Source organism: Lissotriton helveticus, chromosome 11, assembly GCF_964261635.1.
Source record: "Lissotriton helveticus chromosome 11, aLisHel1.1, whole genome shotgun sequence".
NCBI classification, from domain to species: domain Eukaryota; kingdom Metazoa; phylum Chordata; class Amphibia; order Caudata; family Salamandridae; genus Lissotriton; species Lissotriton helveticus.
This window is the reverse complement of record NC_136072.1, coordinates 1,045,143,027-1,045,160,865: the sequence shown is the minus strand read 5'-3', so window position 1 is coordinate 1,045,160,865 and position 17,839 is coordinate 1,045,143,027. Positions and strand designations below refer to the sequence as shown.

General features: G+C 42.1%; 1 protein-coding gene across 1 annotated transcript in view; it reads right to left on the bottom strand.

Moving 5' to 3' along the window:
• Window positions 1–17,839, bottom strand: part of LOC144792471 (P2X purinoceptor 7-like) — a 215,639-nt gene that overhangs the window by 33,942 nt on the left and 163,858 nt on the right. The window contains exons 9-12 of the mRNA XM_078667500.1: window positions 12,053–12,146; window positions 5,382–5,447; window positions 5,180–5,296; window positions 2,465–2,563 (exon numbers count right to left, since the gene is read on the bottom strand). Coding sequence (XP_078523626.1) covers window positions 2,465–2,563; window positions 5,180–5,296; window positions 5,382–5,447; window positions 12,053–12,146 — 376 coding nt within the window. The remainder of the gene's footprint in view (window positions 1–2,464; window positions 2,564–5,179; window positions 5,297–5,381; window positions 5,448–12,052; window positions 12,147–17,839) is intronic.

Below are 17,839 nucleotides of genomic sequence, written 5' to 3'. Positions count from 1 at the left end.
ACACTTGAAAATCTTCCAAAAAAGGCAAGGCGTGTGGGAGGAGGAGGGTAAAACAGTGTTGATTTGTGGGTTCATTAAGAGCGAGGAATCCAGGATGATGCCGTGGTTTCATACGTAGTCTGTGGGTTCGGCGAGGGTTCCGAGTGCTGAAGGCCACCAGGAGTCATCCCAGGTGGAGGGGATGGAGAACAGGATGAGGACTTCCATCTTTTCTGAGTTGAGCTTGAGTCAGCTGTCCTTCATCCAGGTGGTGACTGCCTTCATCCTGTTGTGGAAGTTGCTTTTGGCGGCTGTGGGTTTGTCTGTCAGGAAGAGAATCAGTTGGGTGTCATCGGCGTAGGAGACAATGTTGAGTCCACGGCTTCTGACGAGGGCTGCGAGCGGGACCATGTAGATGTTGAAGAGGGTGGGGCTCTGCAGCTGATCTCTGTGGGTTCTGAGTAGAATAGTGGAAGTCTGATTCTGTGTTCGGCCAGTGAGGAAAGAGCAAATCCATTCTAAGGCTTTGTTACGGATGCTGGCATCTTGGAGTCTTGCGCAGAGGGTGTGGGGAGATGGTGTCGAAGGCAGCCCAGAGGTCCAGGAGGATGAGGGCTGTAGTCGCGCTTCGTTTGAGGTGGGTGTAGATATCGTCTGTAGCGGTTCGGAGAGCGGTTTCGCTGTGGTTGCTTCTGAAACCAGATTGCGAGAGGTCCAGGATATAGTTTGTTTCTATAAACTCTGAGAGTTGGGCGTTGATAGCCTTCTCGGTTACTTTGGCTGGGAAGGGGAGCAGAGAGATGGGTCTAAAGTTCTTGAGGTCCTTCGGGTCTGCACAGGGTTTCTTCAGCAACATTCCACCTAAAGCAATGATTTTGCTAGCCTGGAGATCAAGTACAAATGAAGTAGGAAACACACAGCAAATCCAATTAAAAAGGAGCAAACAAGAAGTTAAACCATTGTCTGGAGATCACTGTATACATGAAGGGCACTCACCTTGACTTACTTACCCATAACCTATTTAATGCTGTTATCTATTTTTTGCATTATCTTTGCTCTCAATTGACAAATTCACCTGAGCTGCTAACCTCTCTTTAGCCATAATAGAATGTAGAAGTTTATGTCTTTCTACCACATACAGTACTCTGCTGACTTTTGGCTAGATTAACAATATACCATATTATACATTCATACATACAAAAAAGAGCAGTAGGTTTTTCTAGGTCTGCCCATCAGACCCTTTCATTCCAATGGATTTCACAGGTGCTGGTTGGATCTTTCAAATGAGAGGCACTTTAAAAATGAAGGCATTCTGACCAGTATTTAATACCATTTTATAGAACAAGCATGGGAATTGTCACTAGGTTTAAAATTTGTAGGGTATGCACATGCTATAAAACACCAAACCTATTGGTTTTAAAATGCCGTTGGTCCAGTTAAACAATATTACAGTATGTGGAGTACCCTTCCAAGATGGCTGCCATGTATAAAATCAGTCAGTAAGCGTCACAGGAGGACTGGGGAGCGAGGGCTGACAACATCTGCTGTAAAATGAAGCCAAAATCTGTTGTGTCTATTTTGATTTTAGACAAGTGGATGAGAGGTATGAGATTTTAAATTAATGTTCTCCTTTCGGGAGAAGGTTGTAAGAAGGTTTGGGGGACATGTCAGCAGTGTAGGATGAGTAGCCTTTTCTAGAAAACAGTTAACTGTCTGAAATTAACAGCGCTAGCAATATCCATAGATATAAGAGTAACACATCTAACTGGTCAATGTAATCGGCAACTGTAGCAGTGGCGTATTGCAAAATGATGGGGCCTCACTGCAAAATGTGACGAGCGACCTCTGACAATCTCATATTTCACAGATATTCATTTACCTTTGCCTGATTGGGGTAAACCTGAATGGTTGAAGGTTGCTTGAGGGAGTGCCCCCAGTCCCACATCTCCTGCACCACAGGGGCTGTAGGGACTTGTGTTACGCCCCTTAATTACAGTAATAAATGAACATACGTGTTTAACATTAATAATGTTACACATTTAACTACTTGGCATGATGATTACTTTTCCGCACTGCTGTAAATATAGTCACCTGAGCTACAGCTTTAGTATAGCATACACTGCCCAATTACTTGGCGTCTTGTCATTGTCATACACAGGTACACTCTTACAGCATATTAAACTGTCCTTCTGACTCCTCCTCCATCAGGATCGACAGTCAGCCAATGAACACAGACTATGGTTGCTGCAGCCATGTGCCAGCCACTTGTGTGATTAGTTGCTTTTTTCCTTTCACCTCAAAGATTTCAGGAAAAGAGGACCCAACCACATATTTGCATACATTTTCAATATAAATAGCATTTACCTCTCTGGACTCTAGGAACATGTGCCCAGGCCGGAGTATTACCAATTGCCTTGATCTCCTCGTCCCTTACAAAACAGTGCTCATTTAAACTAGAACACCCCAAAAAATAAATGCAACATACCTCTACAATTTGCCCTTTTGTCTCTTGTAAGCTCTTACTCAACTCTGTGTCCACCAAATAAATGTGCTTGCTATCAACAAACGACACATACATCACAGCCTGGAATCAAAAAGGAAAGTTGTTATTGCAACATATGTGGCATCAGTATTTTGCTACATTATTTATCAAAGTTTTTGATAACTGACCCCCAATAGTGAACAGAATGTAGTATTATACCTACCACCATCATACTATAGTGAAGGCACTTAAGGGAGAGGAAATGGCACTCATGAGGGAGCAGCAAGAAAGGCAAAAAATGGATGAAACTTACTGTTATTTTGTCAGAAAAGAAAAATGGATAATTCAACAACAACAAAGTTAGGGGTAAAGGAGTAAAGAAAACTAAAAAGGGAGGTCACGTAGCAAAGCTGTTGACTAGGATTAGATGGAACTGTAGATTTCCTCTGTTGTACATGATATAACAGGATATTCGGAATTCCTGCAAACATTTCTGTGAAATAGTTTTTCATAATGTTCTGTCCCTGTAAATATGATAATCAAGCTTGCATGAATATTCATAGGATTTAATCCTTGCATTTAATGATCTTCATGTTTGATCATTATTTTTGAAATTATAGTTTCTAGAATATTGTTTACTGTGTGTTACATATCTTATCTTTCCAAGAGAACACTGCCTGACGGAGAGAAAATAGTTGAAACGGTGTTACTCCAATATTTATTTTCTTTAAAAATGTTTATTTATTTTTTGTAAAATGAACTTACAATCAAAGAAATCATGAGTACACGGTACAAAGGGGTTGTTGGGCAATAGCATTTGGTGTAGGGCAAAAAATATAGCAACAGTTCCTCTAAGGTTAAAGTCTAGTATTACGTACATAAATATGCTACAGGTCACGTCCAGCATATCTACATTCATCAACAATGGGTCAGGTATAACAGTTTTCAAGGCTCTTTCCTCCAACTTCCTAGCAGTAAGTCCAAGCTCTCCCCACCCAGGTCCAAGCCATAATACTTTATCCATGGCGCCCATAAGACTCCAATATTTTTTGAACATTTTTTAAAAGTCTTTGGATGTTTAGTTGCAAAGCCTAGCCTAATCTTTAAAAACCATAGGATCTAAAAGTCGGAGAGGGCTTTATGCAGGAGACACAAGGACAGAGGCCTAGTTGCACACTCGTCTCAACCAAAGCTGGAAAGAGAGTCAGCCTTCACTAGCTGCCAGGCTGTTAGTGCTGTAGACTGTGGTTATCACAAGCACACACTGCTGGTTTTGTGAGCTGAAAACAACTTATTGTTCTGAAATAAGCTATGCGAGTACTAAATGACAGCATTATAGAATACACAGCAATAATGTTGGAGTATTTTTTACTGTTCATCTTGAGTATAGATTTCTTTACTATGCTATCTTAATGTTTATTTTTATTGTGGTAACAATTCATGTAGTGTGCACTAGACTAAACTTTTAGTTTTAAAATAAATATTTTAATATGCACATCCAGCTGTCTAGTGATCCTGGAGTGTTCTGTTCATTCATTCATTCAAGAAAGAGGATTTGGTGCTTCACTAACTATCCCTGTCTTTTCTCATGGCACTGCACGTTACATGAAACACATCTTGTGTAAACATTGCTCCTTGGGTTGTGTGGGTTGCAATTCAACAGGTTTTCTGATTTGGACTGATATCCTAAAGGTCAGAAATCCAAACCTGTGGCTCTAGCAAGTTCTAGAGAATGTAAAATGAGTACTGAGCATTTTATACATAATACTATTTTAAATTAGATGAATTATATGTACATCAGTGAATTGGAGTAGCATGGGACATGGTAATAATCGTACATCTGATGTGATGCAGAGTAACCTACACACTAGTCTGAGCCTGGTGTAGTTTTGGCTTCTCATCTCTGCTACATAGAGTACTTAAGGGAATGTAAATTAGGTTTAATAGAAAGGAGCATCTTTATGCAGCATAGATTGACTTTGGGAGAAAGAACGTTATGAGGAAGAACATGCACTGCATCAATAACTCTCCAATTAGCCAAAGAAACTCAGCTGCAATCCAACCCCAGCCCAGGGGTACCATTTTTAACCCCTTACCCACCTTGATGGTTTCTTCTCTACTACTGGGTCATTTGTCAAGTCTTTTTATGTTGAAGACTTTTGGGTCATCGGTTATAACAGAACTCCGTATCCCCATCTCACCGGATCTCTAGTAACTGCAATTGTTGGAACTGTAAGACTGCTACAAGGGGTTTCTTGTGGTCTACTGCTGCCTGAACTCTCCCCCTGTACTGCATGTCAAACACACCTCATTTGGCTGTGCATGTGGATCAATGTATAGTGTTGTCTGGGCCCAAGACAGAATTGAAGGCAAGTGGTACAAGTCAATCTATGGAAGCCAGACGCTTTTATGGATTCATGTCGTTCCACTAGGAACGTCCACAGAGGTAGTCATATGGAACAACCAGATTATCACAATTCAATCACACCCAAAGTAGTATGTCTAACATATGGTCACAATTCTAAGAATGCCAACCACAGCTCCCAAAACAGAGTCTAATCCAGATTCCTAACAGAACGCTGTAACTGAGGGTGAAGTTCTGCAGAGGAGTTTGGCAACAACAATACACATCTGTTATTCAGCGCCAAGACACCCTTCTACATGAATGATATGTTTTATAACAGATGTTATCAATGTGTAGCAGTTTACGGTACTTACACTTCTTGGCCCAATCACGGACTCCAACTTCTTTCCCATATAGTACTTCTTGACCACGTTCCCTTGGCAGCAGGGGCAAACGTAAGTTGTGATCAGAAAATCGATGACCAACACAGCCTGAATGAACACAGAAAGGACTCTGCTGTAAAGACTTTCTAATGAGTAAGCAGGGATTGAAACATGCAGCAGCAACACCACTTACCAGGCCAAAGTAGGATAGAGCGGAGCCGATGTACACCACCAATTCAAAAAAGTTAAACTTTCCACCCTGGAAGAAAACAGCACATACATTTGAGTTGAAGGACTTGAATTTAAAAAAAAGGAAACATCAGTTGTATTTTTGAAAGACTTCAGCTGACTTTTGCCTTATTATACTTTGCCACAAGCGACTGCCGCCATGCTACAGTGCATTTTCTCTACATGAACGAAGTATGCAGCTTCCAGTAGGTAAAACAACTCATCTTTACGAAGATAGTGCTTTCAATCTGTTGGGCCAACTCCATGCAAACCAAGCTTTTCTGGGTCTTGCACTTAGTGGTGCCACATCATATTCCAGAAAGTCTTAATGTCCTTCCACTGCCGGTGAGGCACGGAAAGGGCTCCTTCATCAAACCACAGATCCTCTCTTATGGTTCCACTTATGTAGGTACAGCATATGTCAAACACTGATAAACTAGAATGGATATATAATCTTACTGAGTTAATGGTCATGGTAAGCATTCTCACTGGGTACTCCTGCAGCAAACTGACACTGTGCACCTGCTGCAGCGCATACAGTGACTTCATGTTCACGCATGCATTGGAGAGACTGCAGCATTAAACAACGAAAAACTGTGTTTCTTTGCATACACACTCTTGGTATCCTTAGGAAGAAGGCTAAGGGCACCCAAAACTAGGAGGGCTCTCTGTGACCAGGGAGCACACTAGCTGTGTGCCACTTCATAGGTGGACTGTTTCTGTAATATGGCACAAGCACACAGACAACAGCTTTTCCTCATATGGATGGGGGCCACACCCATGCTTAGTAGCACCCTCTTTACGTCAAGAGGGTGCTACATGTGTGCCCATTCAATGGGTATTAAAGAGATTATCTCCTCTTCATCTATTTGGCAAGCACTTCGACAGACAGTACATAGTCCGGTAAGTAGAATAAGTAGAACCAAGAAAATTTAGATCATTTTCATAATTTTTTTTTAAAAAGTTGCGATTACTTCTTCAAACTCATCTAACAGTTGTTAAAATATAGTAACGATCAAAGTAAACTTAATGCAAAGCAAATTATAATTATGAAATTAAATTTAAATTACAATAATTGATGGTTACATTTAATTAATTAAAAATTGAGGTTAATTAAATTAATTTAATTAAAAGCTGCAGGTTTCATGATCTAAACTAATTGTAGTTCTGCTTCTATGTGCATGGTCAGTCCAGGTTTCGCTTTTGCAAAATCTGATTGTCCTAGCTAATACTTCTGCAATACAGGCTCCCATGCTCATACCGTATATATTTAGGTGTTCTTATATTAATGTTTATATGGTATCGAAGTGTTCTTATATAATGGGGAATGTGGGTCTAAAGGAGCGTGGAATCTGAAGGGGTCACTGTGATTATTATTTTACTGGCAATTGCCTGAGGAGACCCTTCATCATATGATGTACCTAATGTGTTTGATTAAAATATGTGATTTATTTTAATTTGTGGCCATCATTTCCGCCCTGGACACGAGATTTCAGCGTGGCGATGAATGGAGAAATCAAAAGAGAGTGCCCACTTCACTTAGGTGCACGGTGGCTCACGCTGTGGTCTCACTAATTTCAATTGATGGGAGGTCAAGAAACATTGAGGCATAAGCGGAAAATAAGGCCTTTGATAGAAGGTACATTGTGGTGTGTGTCAGACAGCTGTGGTCCGTGCAGGTAACAGCGGTGGGGCAGTGGAGTGCATGGTGGGGGGGGGGGCATTTCAAGTGACGTTGGCAAGGGAAAATTAAATAATTAATTTTACCTCGAAATCCCCCCCCCCCCCCCCCAACCGCCTCACCGCTGTTACCTGCACGGACCGCATCCGGTGTCAGGCGAAACAGATCAAGCAGAACCGTAAACCTGTTTGTTTTGCTCAGCGACTTTGAGCAACAGTGTTGCCTGCGCATATCTCAAACTACCATTTCTGGTCACACACGTTCACCCGACCCAGAGTGAAAGTGAAGATCCTCTCAGCCCCTCTCTCCCCCCATCGGTGAGAGGAGATCCACGGTCACTGCTTAGGGGCCAGTCAGCCTGCCTGAAACCAGCATGCGTTTCAACACATCTTAGGACAAGGCACCACCTTGTTCAGCATCCGCACTCCACTCCATTAAAGCAACAGCAATTTTAGAACGGCTTGGAAAACTTCACTGATGTAGTATAGGAAACCTTTAAGACTATAAAAGCAAGCAGGGAAATATTCTTAGCCATATAAGCGAGCAATAGTATTAAGGAACACGAACCCATGTTATAATAAGAATAGGTAATGGTAAAGCAACTCATAAGACTAAAAAATGCACACATACTTTAAAATATGTGTTTCTTTTGATTGCCATGGATGGGACAAGTGCATCTGTGATATATTTACAGACACCTGAAAATTCCTGTTTGAAATGGATGCTCAATCCTATTCATCCTAAACAGGTTTTGGGTATGAAGATCCCATAACTACAATAAAAGAGGGAGATGAATGTAATAAAGATTTTAAGAAAAAAACTGCTGTATACTTTCTGATAAAGGATTTGTACACAAAAGTATTGTCAAAGGTGGTATCCAAACTAAAGTTCATAAGGTGCGGTGCTGCTCCGGAGTGGACGTTAGTGCGATGGGGGGTTATGGTTTTTCTGTTAATTACTTGTTTGTATTGCTCTCCATTTTTCCTTGCTTTGCTCATGTAAACAGTCAGTCAGAATGATGCACGTTTCTTATGCAGAAGTTTCTGGGTTACAGAGCTCTGCTCTATAAGTGCTATTTGACAAATAAAATCTGTTTTAAAAAAAAATTTCATAAGGTGCAGAATGTACCCCTATCTGAGAGGAACGATTTGAAAGAAGAAATGTAAAAGTTATGCTGGGAAGGACATTCAGAACAAAGTCCTCGGAATAGTTGTCTCCTGTCATTTTAGCACAAAAGCCAAATGAGAAACAGAGACTTTATAACAACTTGAGAGATCTGAATGAATATGTGTGGTTAAACAGTTATCCATTGTCCAACAATGGAAAAATACTGATGACAATTAGGGGCACTAAACTTCTTTCTACCTTGGGTCTAACATCAGCTTATCACCAAATTGCACACTGCATGATGAATCAAAACCTTTACCACACTTCATAATGCAAGAAGGTGTGTTTCAATACAAATGGGTGACATTTGGGTTGGTAACAGCATCCAACGTATATCAGAGGGCAATGTATCAGTTGTTGAAGAACACAGACAGTACCACATTTTTAATACACTATTTTGTTTTTCCGAGCTATGCATGATAAACTTGATGCAGTGTTTTTCAAAGAAGTTATCCATTTTAGAGGACAGTGGTTATACCACAACTAAAGAGAAATGTAAAATCAGTGCAAAAAGTGCTGCTTATAGAAGTTAAAGCATTAGTGAGAATGGTGTAGCCATCATTAAAGGTTTTAATGTTGCCCATCAAGAATGCTCCAGACCTCAAAGATAAGAACCAGTATAATTCATACCAATGTTTACTTATATGACTGTGAATATATGCGCCTTGTGGAAGAAAAACACCCAGTATCAGTGGAGGGACAAATATGATATTGAATTTGAGAAACTAAAGCACCAGCTTTACAACCGTTTAACCAATTATCATGACTGATGTTAGTAATGTTGGTTTGGGGTAGTTTTCTTATAAGAACATAAGAGGCTAATGGAAACTATAGTGTTTGCATCCCTACCTTTAGGGGGTGCATAATTGAATTACTTGACAATAGAAAAGGGGCATTGGTGTGCTGCTGGGGAATTGAATATTTCTGACAGCATGTCTGGTGGATGGTGTTTGCTGTGCAAACTGACCATCAACTGTTGGTGGGTTTATTTTCTACAAAAAGAGAGGAAGAGCTACGCCTCGAACAGCAAGGCAGTTGTCCAATACAAGAGTATAATTTCAAATTAGAATATGTTTGAGGAGTGAGAAATATGATCGCTGATAGTGAAGTCATGACTTTTGGGGTCAAGTTAAATTGGAAATCCTAACTAATTCAACACCATGCATTTACAAGTGATGAATTCAGAGAAGCACTAAATCAGCACTTAAATATAGCAAGTTGGATATTTAAAGTCTTGTATAGTAGGAATGCCCTATGAAATAATCCAAATGACACCTAAAAGGTGACAAAAAACAGTTAACTGTAAAATAGAACAAAGTAAGCAGCTGTTCTTTCCAAAGGAATGATAATGATGATGATGAATTACTTTGTTCATTTTTTCAAACCTATTTTAAATTTGCCAAAATAATATTACGTGAAATGATGTCATTTGGGAAACAGTTTTACTGTAAACAGATAATTTTTTGGCAAATGCAATTCTTTTGAAGTAATATCTCAGTGTCTGAGGTTTGTAGAATTGAAATAGTCAATATCTCTGAAATTGTTAAAGACATTTACAACATTTTTTTGTTTTCTTTTGTTACAAGAAATGGAATCAAACTAATATTTATAAACTTAGATTACTTTCTTGATACAATTGCCCTGAGGAAGCAACCAATTTAAGTTGCAAAACATATGTTGGCATTGGCAGGAACTGTATTTGGTACAGAAGTAATTCAATAATACACAAATAGTTAAATAAGTGTAAAAACATATTCTTGAGTAGTAAAACATTTTTAGTGCCTCCTAGTAACTTATACATTTGTTTACATTTCAGGTAGCATGGGTAATCCGAATGCAAATACTGCCATTCCCCAGCGAGAACTAGTGTGCAGGTCCATTTCAAAGAAATCCTTCCATAGTTTTTAGGGAATGCATGCTGAAAATGTGAGTATCACCCACAAGTTGCAGGTTTGATTCCTCACAGTGCTGGTTCGGACTTCTTGATTTCAATTAAACTGACAACCATTTTTATGGGTGAGTGGAAGCAGGTTTCCATGCCAACTGTTCAATGCATGTAAAATAAGTGATTCTTTTTTAGATGGTGGGAGAACATCATGACACTGAATCGCAGAGATTTTCACTTTTACATTCAGCAAGGCCGTCTCTCACACTCTAAGGTGCTGTGCAAGGTTGAGCACCTTGGATGTTACACTGCAATAGCGGCACGGAAAGACACCAGTTAATTGGCACTTTATTAATAGATTTTGCAGACCGTTCCTAAAACATGCATTTTGCAAACAAATAGGATTTTCTATTTCCCTTTTTTACACTTCACGGCTCACAGGCAGTGCTGTGCTGGACGGCAAAAATAGTTACTTTGTGTTTTCCACTGAAAGGAAGCACTATTTAGTAATTGGGACAGAAACCGTTTGCAAGTCCATAATGTTGGCTTTTTTGTTTTGAATGTATTAGCGTTTTTACAGATGCACTAAGCATATTTACTTGTACAGCACTGTAAATGCTCACACTAGCATTGGCACTAGCCTACATTTTGACACGAAACAGTGCATTATTGGGCATTCCCTACCAACATAACATGGTATTCACCAAGTAAGGTGCTTGCAACAGTTGAGGAGACGAACTGCTCAATTGATCCAAATCAAAGTGGTCCTAGTTTTTCCAATTTGTGGCCATCATGTCAAATTCCACAATAAGAATAAGGTTCTCTGGTTAATATTTGGCTCAAGGTCATCAACTTGAACTCAGATGCATTTACATCATATCAGAAGTTGCAAATAAAGTAGTGAATGTACTGGACATCAGAGCCATATTCTCATCTCTGCCACTATCCTAATTGCAATCAAAGTTCTCAATTTTCAAGAAGACTTGCAATAGCTTGACGGATTCCACCACCCTATGAACATACCCAGGCAACCCCTTCCTGGTCTGAATGATGTATACAAATAGAATGAGAGGGTGTCCCAAATATACTCTTATGAAATATTAGGCCAGGATATCTTGCAGGGGAAATGGGGCAACAGTTTGCACAGCATCAAGGCAAAAGATTTCAAAAACATCTTGCACAGACAATAAAAGTTACATTGGATTCCTTCTTTGCAACAAGGTATCCCATACATTGATTTTTCATCTATTCTCCCCCGTATTCTTTTTGTTTCTTATTGTCCTCGGTTTCTCTCACAAGTGACTTACTTTATTGCAGGACATCAGGGAACTCAATTTATGGCTGAGCTATTGGAAGATGACAGTAGGTTTTTTTCTCCTCAATCCCTCTTTTGCTTATAGGATTTAAAGCGAACTGTTTCCGGTTTTTAAACCGTTTGCTGGGAGTCTGAAGATAGAGATTTGGGGGGCCTCATGGAATTCGTCTTTCTCGAATTTGTGCTGGTCTGACACTCTTAGTCTTAAACCTCTTATTTAATCTTACATCTTCTCTTACCTACATTTTAAAAGACCTTTAAAAATAATGTAAACATGCATGAGAAGTGTTTTTCCGATTTCATCACTGTCTAGATTAGGAAAATAAATTCTTGCAAATGTCAAATATAGGTTTTGTTTACAAGTAACACAAATCATCATGATAATCTGTCTCTTATCCACATCTTTCTAAACAAATCCATCTCCTATTGTGCTGTATGTACAGCAAATACTGCCAGCACCCCTAATCCCAAAGAATAAAGTACATTCCCTTTTCTTTGAAGTTCATGCTATACACATACATTACATTACATACATATTAAGGAAAATCAAGGTATTAGTGCATTGCAGTGGAAGATAGAAATAATTACTGTGCCGAAGACTAGAATATCGAAACGTATTCCATAGGCTTTAATAAGTGTCCGCTCCTCTCTTCCATCTGGAAGCTTGAAATATTTTGCAAACCTGAAAATAAAAATAAAAAGATTAACAAAGTTGTTCATGGCAAGTGTAAAGGGTTATATCTAACAAAGACAGTTAATAAGCATTGGCAAAGCAAGTAAGTCTGACATTTTGGACCTATTGCTGTGCTAACTGTTTGCCGATGCTGTGCAGAATCAGCCACAATCAGAAAAAAAAGAAAAGAAAAAAAAAAGTTGGGGTCATGTAACCGCTGCAGTTGGAAGGCACATGCATGCGTGATGACATACGTTTGCCCATCCGTCACCATGCATGGGCACGACTATGAATTGACACTAGTCCCATTTTTTTATTTACTGATCCAAGATGGATGGATACATTAAAAAAAACTTGACAAGTGTAAAAGCACTTTTTGTAAGGTAGGGCAACCCAGCAGCAATATGCAATAGAGGAGCTTTAAATGGAGGTATGCGGAAGTAAAATGGAAATCCCATGGGTGGGTATTTGGGAAGGGAAGCAGCACACAAGGGAAAGAGTTCGGAAACATATGCAGTCTTATGGGGTGCTGAAAGAAAAATAAAAAAAACATAGCTCCCTAATATGAGCACTGGAGGGATACAAGTCATCCAATCAAAAGGATGGTGAAGAGATTATGCTCCAGGGGAGAGAGCTTATGCTCCAGGGGAGAGACAAACAGTTGAATGGGGGGGGGGGGGGGAAGAGCACAAGATGGACTAGGAAAGCCAACAAATAACAAGCATTTTCAATGCAATGGTTTCGCCTTTGGAAAAGTTTGAGCTATTGGCATTGTTAATGACAAATTTTTTATTTATGTGTTGGTTTAGAAAACAGATAAATAAATGGCATTGTCACTTGCATTGTTATTAGCTTAATCTCTGCAGTCTCTAGAACTCCATAGCACTCCCTAGTTACTCTACACTCCCTAGCACTGTGCACTTCCTAGCACTCCCTAGCTTCCCTAGTAACTCGGCACCTCTTAGCACTCTGCACTCCCTAGTCACTCCCTAGTCACTCCCTAGTCACTCCCTAGTCACTCCCTCTGCACTCCCTAGTCACTCCCTCTTCACTCCCTAGTCACTCCCTCTGCACTCCCTAGTCACTCCCTCTGCACTCCCTAGTCACTCCCTCTGCACTCCCTAGTCACTCCCTCTGCACTCCCTAGTCACTCCCTCTGCACTCCCTAGTCACTCTGCACTCCCTAGTCACTCTGCACTCCCTAGTCACTCTGCACTCCCTAGTCACTCTGCACTCCCTAGTCACTCTGCACTCCCTAGTCACTCTGCACTCCCTAGTCACTCATACACACTTAGAGACACCCCCCCCCCTCCAGAGCCACACACACCCCCCAGAGCCACACACACACACACCCCAGAGCCACACACACATACACACCTAGAGCTACACACATATATCCAGAGCCACACACATACACACTGATTACAAACACACACCGAGCCATACAAACACCCAGATGCACACACACATACAGAGCTACACATACATACCCAGAGTCACACACACACACACACACCTAGAGTTACATATACACCTTTTCACTCTCGCTTGCTTGAGTCTTCTCTCTCCTGTCCGTCTCACTGAGCAAGGTTCGGGTACAAAGTCCTTTTACGGAAGTCCAGAATCTATGCAGGAGTGGGAGGCAGGACTAATGGGGTCAGTGAGCTAATGGGTGCGAGGAAAGGATACCATATGTCAGGATGTCAGGCCAATCTAATTGCAATTAAAAGTAAAATTTAGAGGCTCACCGTGGGCTCATCTCAAACCGCACCCGGTCAGAACCGAGCCGTCTCTGCAGGCTACCCCCCTGTGCCCCACTGGTACAAGCGGTTCGGTCTCTCAGCTGCGCTTCCCCCAAGATCCACCGCTTGTTACCTCAACTGTGCCTCTTAGCTGTCCCCAGCTGTCTCCACCGGGTGCCAAAATCTCCACTCCCGGCCAGGACGGCGTCGGCATCAAAAGGCTAAACTGCCGCGCTGCGGCCACAGCGGAAACACGGACTGGCGCTGTCAACGAGGAGAGGATGAGATGTGCTGAAAATCACCATGTGTTGCTCAGCTGAGCTGACACAGAACTGTACCTTTCCAATGCCATGTTTGCGTATGTGTGCCAACTGCCGAGCCGGATTGAATTCAGAGGGACTGCCCGCCCTGCAGACGTGTCTGATGTTTTCTTGTTTCCGCTTCAGCCTTCAGAATAATTCCTTCAACAGCACTGCTGCAGCCGAGTAAGTGCAAATGTAAAATATATGATGGGCAGAGGCCAGACTGAAGGAAAGGAATGTTCGGGTTCCAAATTAGAGTGAAGTGTGTCCCCTTATTTCTTGTCTTTCCTTCTCCTAGTGCAGGAATGGATATGTAACTGAAGGTTGGAACAAGGGCGGGGGAAGAGTGGCTGGCTGTGCCCGGCCGGACAGGGGAGCAAAACCCGGCCGCCGAGTGGAGCACAAGGGCGGGGGAAGAGTACAGGAAAGGCTAATAACCTCGGAAACACAGATTCCGAAAAAAGAACGTAAATAAACTAACATAGACCTATACTGTCCCTGAGATGGAATTAAGAGTACAGCACTAATGCAATCTCCAATCAAACGAACAGCCAGGGAAGTAACCGCCGACAATAGCAGTCACACGGAGCACGGACAGCGGGAGGGGGGGGGGGCGGGAACGGACAGCGGGACATCGCGCAACGCACCCCTGAAAACGACACTTTAAAAATGGCGAAAACAAAGCTTGAAAAAAAAAAAAAAAAAACAACCGCTCCCCGCTGCATGACGATCGCAAAGGGGCGGGATGAGAAAAAATCTCAGAAACGCCCACGAGTCGCCTCGCAGAATGACGGACGCCTCTGTTTTCCAATGGCTAGCCTCCATTTATGGAGCTAGCCAATGGAAACAGAGGCGGGACAAAGCCCACATACTGCAAAACAAAAGATTTCGCCTGCGCGAAACGCTGCTTGCGCAGCTTTCGACAGGCGAAACCTAATAAGCACCATAGAGGCTTTTTTGTAATGTAACAAATCGACTTATTTATATAATTATGTAACAAATGCCACACATTTCATCCATTTATGGGGCAGCAACAACATAAAACAAGTTATTGGTGTCAGCCTCCTTTCCTGAGGTTTTTTGTGGTACCCTAGCGTCCTCGGGATCTTGTTTCCAGCCTATATACATATATGCCAAAAAAAGCGTGAGCGGAGGGATGAGATATTTTCATGTTTTTTTTTATTGTCATCGAAGATTTAGTGGCAAACTGTAACAGGTTGTTTATTATTATTTTTTTAATTATTTTATTATGAAATAGAGGAATGTTTCCAAACGAACGCGCTGATAGGTTGATCAACCGGAATAGCCAACATGCGATTAATTCGATTACCTCCAATGAGTAGACACGTGTGGTTGGAGCGGCAAATTACCTACTTCGGCCGGCGGGTGTCTGATCGGTTTTCAGTCTCCACCATATGAGTCAAAATTGAACACAATAACGAATTCAAATAGACATAACTTCTTTTAAAGACACAGGAAGTGCCCCCAATCTTCCCGAAACGGACCCAGTTTTGTAAACACGATCTGTGTGGTTCAAGTTAAAGAAAGTGGGAACGTCCGTTCTTACCTTTATTTCAATTTCCTATAGTGTGAATTTGGCCCGGCGGCATTGGAGCAATTTACAGGAGAAGCAGGCTAGATACACAGATCATGTGTAGGGAATGAGACATTACGAGATTTGTCCATAATCACAGGGTGTTGTGCTGATGCCGGGATTTAAACCTAACTCCCCTGTTCCAAAGTCGGCACCGCTAGGTTTGTGTACATGGCTTCAGTGAGCTGTAAAACGGGTTGCTTGGATTTTGGAATGCTCCTTGGGGTGGCATGGTGTGTGTGCGTTGTGGAGGGCTGTTTGCACATGCCTGGAGCTAATTACAGGCCATGGCGGGCATGTCCAGCCTGGGATAGCAGCAACAGGGAAGCATCTGTCTGTCCCAGGGCAGCGCTCGGTGACTCATTTTCACAAACTAGAAAGAAAATCTAAGGACAACACACGGGTGTTAAGGAGAGTGGTCGGAACGAGACAGACGCACCGCCCTCTCTGGGGGCGGGGGGGTGGAGGACGTGCATTAGCATCTGCTCAAGCAGCATCCCCAATCATTAATCCTTTTTGGGTTCCGGAGTAGCGTGCTACTCGCCGAAAAGCGCTTTGACGCCTACACAGGGGCAGTAAGCGCTATATAAGGCTCGCAGCCTCTGGGAACTATTTGCTGACTTTTTAATCGTTTTACCTGCTCCCTGTATCCTGACCCACGAGGACCCGGGGACACAAGCGGACGCTGCCGGGGCCGGGACTGCGAGACCCAGGGTGCCCAGCGCTTCAACAACTCAGCGCACCTGGTGTCTCTTCCCGCCCCCAACCCTCCTATTTAAACGTAGAGGTGAGCGCGCACGCGGGACGCGCGCGGGACATAGCCCGGGGCTAAGCCCGGGCAAAGGGCGGGCCCTCTGAGGCCCTCCGAGGACCGAGAGGACTGGACTGGCCGCAACCCCTTGCAAGTTTTTAATAGACTATTGTTGTTGTCACTGACGCGTTATATTTTTGTATGGGATGTCATTGTTTAGTGTTTGGCATTAATAAGTGCACTAGTTTCATTTTAGAAATATTTTACATTTTAGGGGTTGTTATTTTAGCATCGGTCCTCCACCATTTTGACTAGAGTACCACCTGATAGTTAATTGCTGGAGTTACATATTGACTTCACGGACAACTAGAAGCCAGGCGGTGGCAGGGATAAAAAATATAAAAACTAAAAAACTTACTAATACCCTGGATAGTTTTATCCTTCGTACTAACACCTTAATCGATGAGGGTATTATTTTGATGGAACGGAGGGTTTCTCAAGATCTGCTTCACGCTAAAAGATCGTCATTGGGTAATATAGCCCTGGCTTGTACTCCGAATAAAGATCTGCGTCATTCGGACACGCCCCAATCAACCTCTATTCCTGTGACACCAACATTGACTATGGCCCAGCCCCAATGTATAAATACACCTCCGGTATCCATATTACCAGTATCCTCAATTGAGTCTGTCACCCTTATTACTCCAATGGTTACCTCTGTTATTATACACACAGACCCTCCAGAGTTAGAAGGGCTTCCGGTAGGAGGTACAATATCCTCCCCAAAATCATCCATCACTGAGGTGCTTAGTGATACTGTAGATAATCGAAATATTTTACCTTGTATGGGGAATACAGCCAGTGTGGGAATTGGTGCACAGGAGGGAGGGATAAGTGTGGATGCCTCAGTTGATACTGTTAGGTTACATCGTGTATCCCACCCCCTGCCCCTAGAGTTACCTGATGCAACTGTATCTGATATTAGCTTAGCTAGTATTCTTAATAATGGTAGTCCTGATGTGTCTGTAGAGAGTGAAGAGGATGAGGACGCGCCCTTTTTTGATTCTCTAGCGGCCCTTATCAGGTCTTTGCTTTTGCCCTTGGAAGTTAGACTCCAGGGTATAGAGCATCAACTCGGAATTATATCAAAGGAGTTGAAATGTAAGGGGGAAAAAGAAACTCAAGTAACTCAAAAGAATACCCCCGGTACATCGGGAACTTCACTGCCAGTGGTTAAGAATCTTTCAATAGCACCCACCCAGCAAACCAAGACCTGTCCAACTGTCACAACTGTAGAGAAGGTTGGTAAAGTG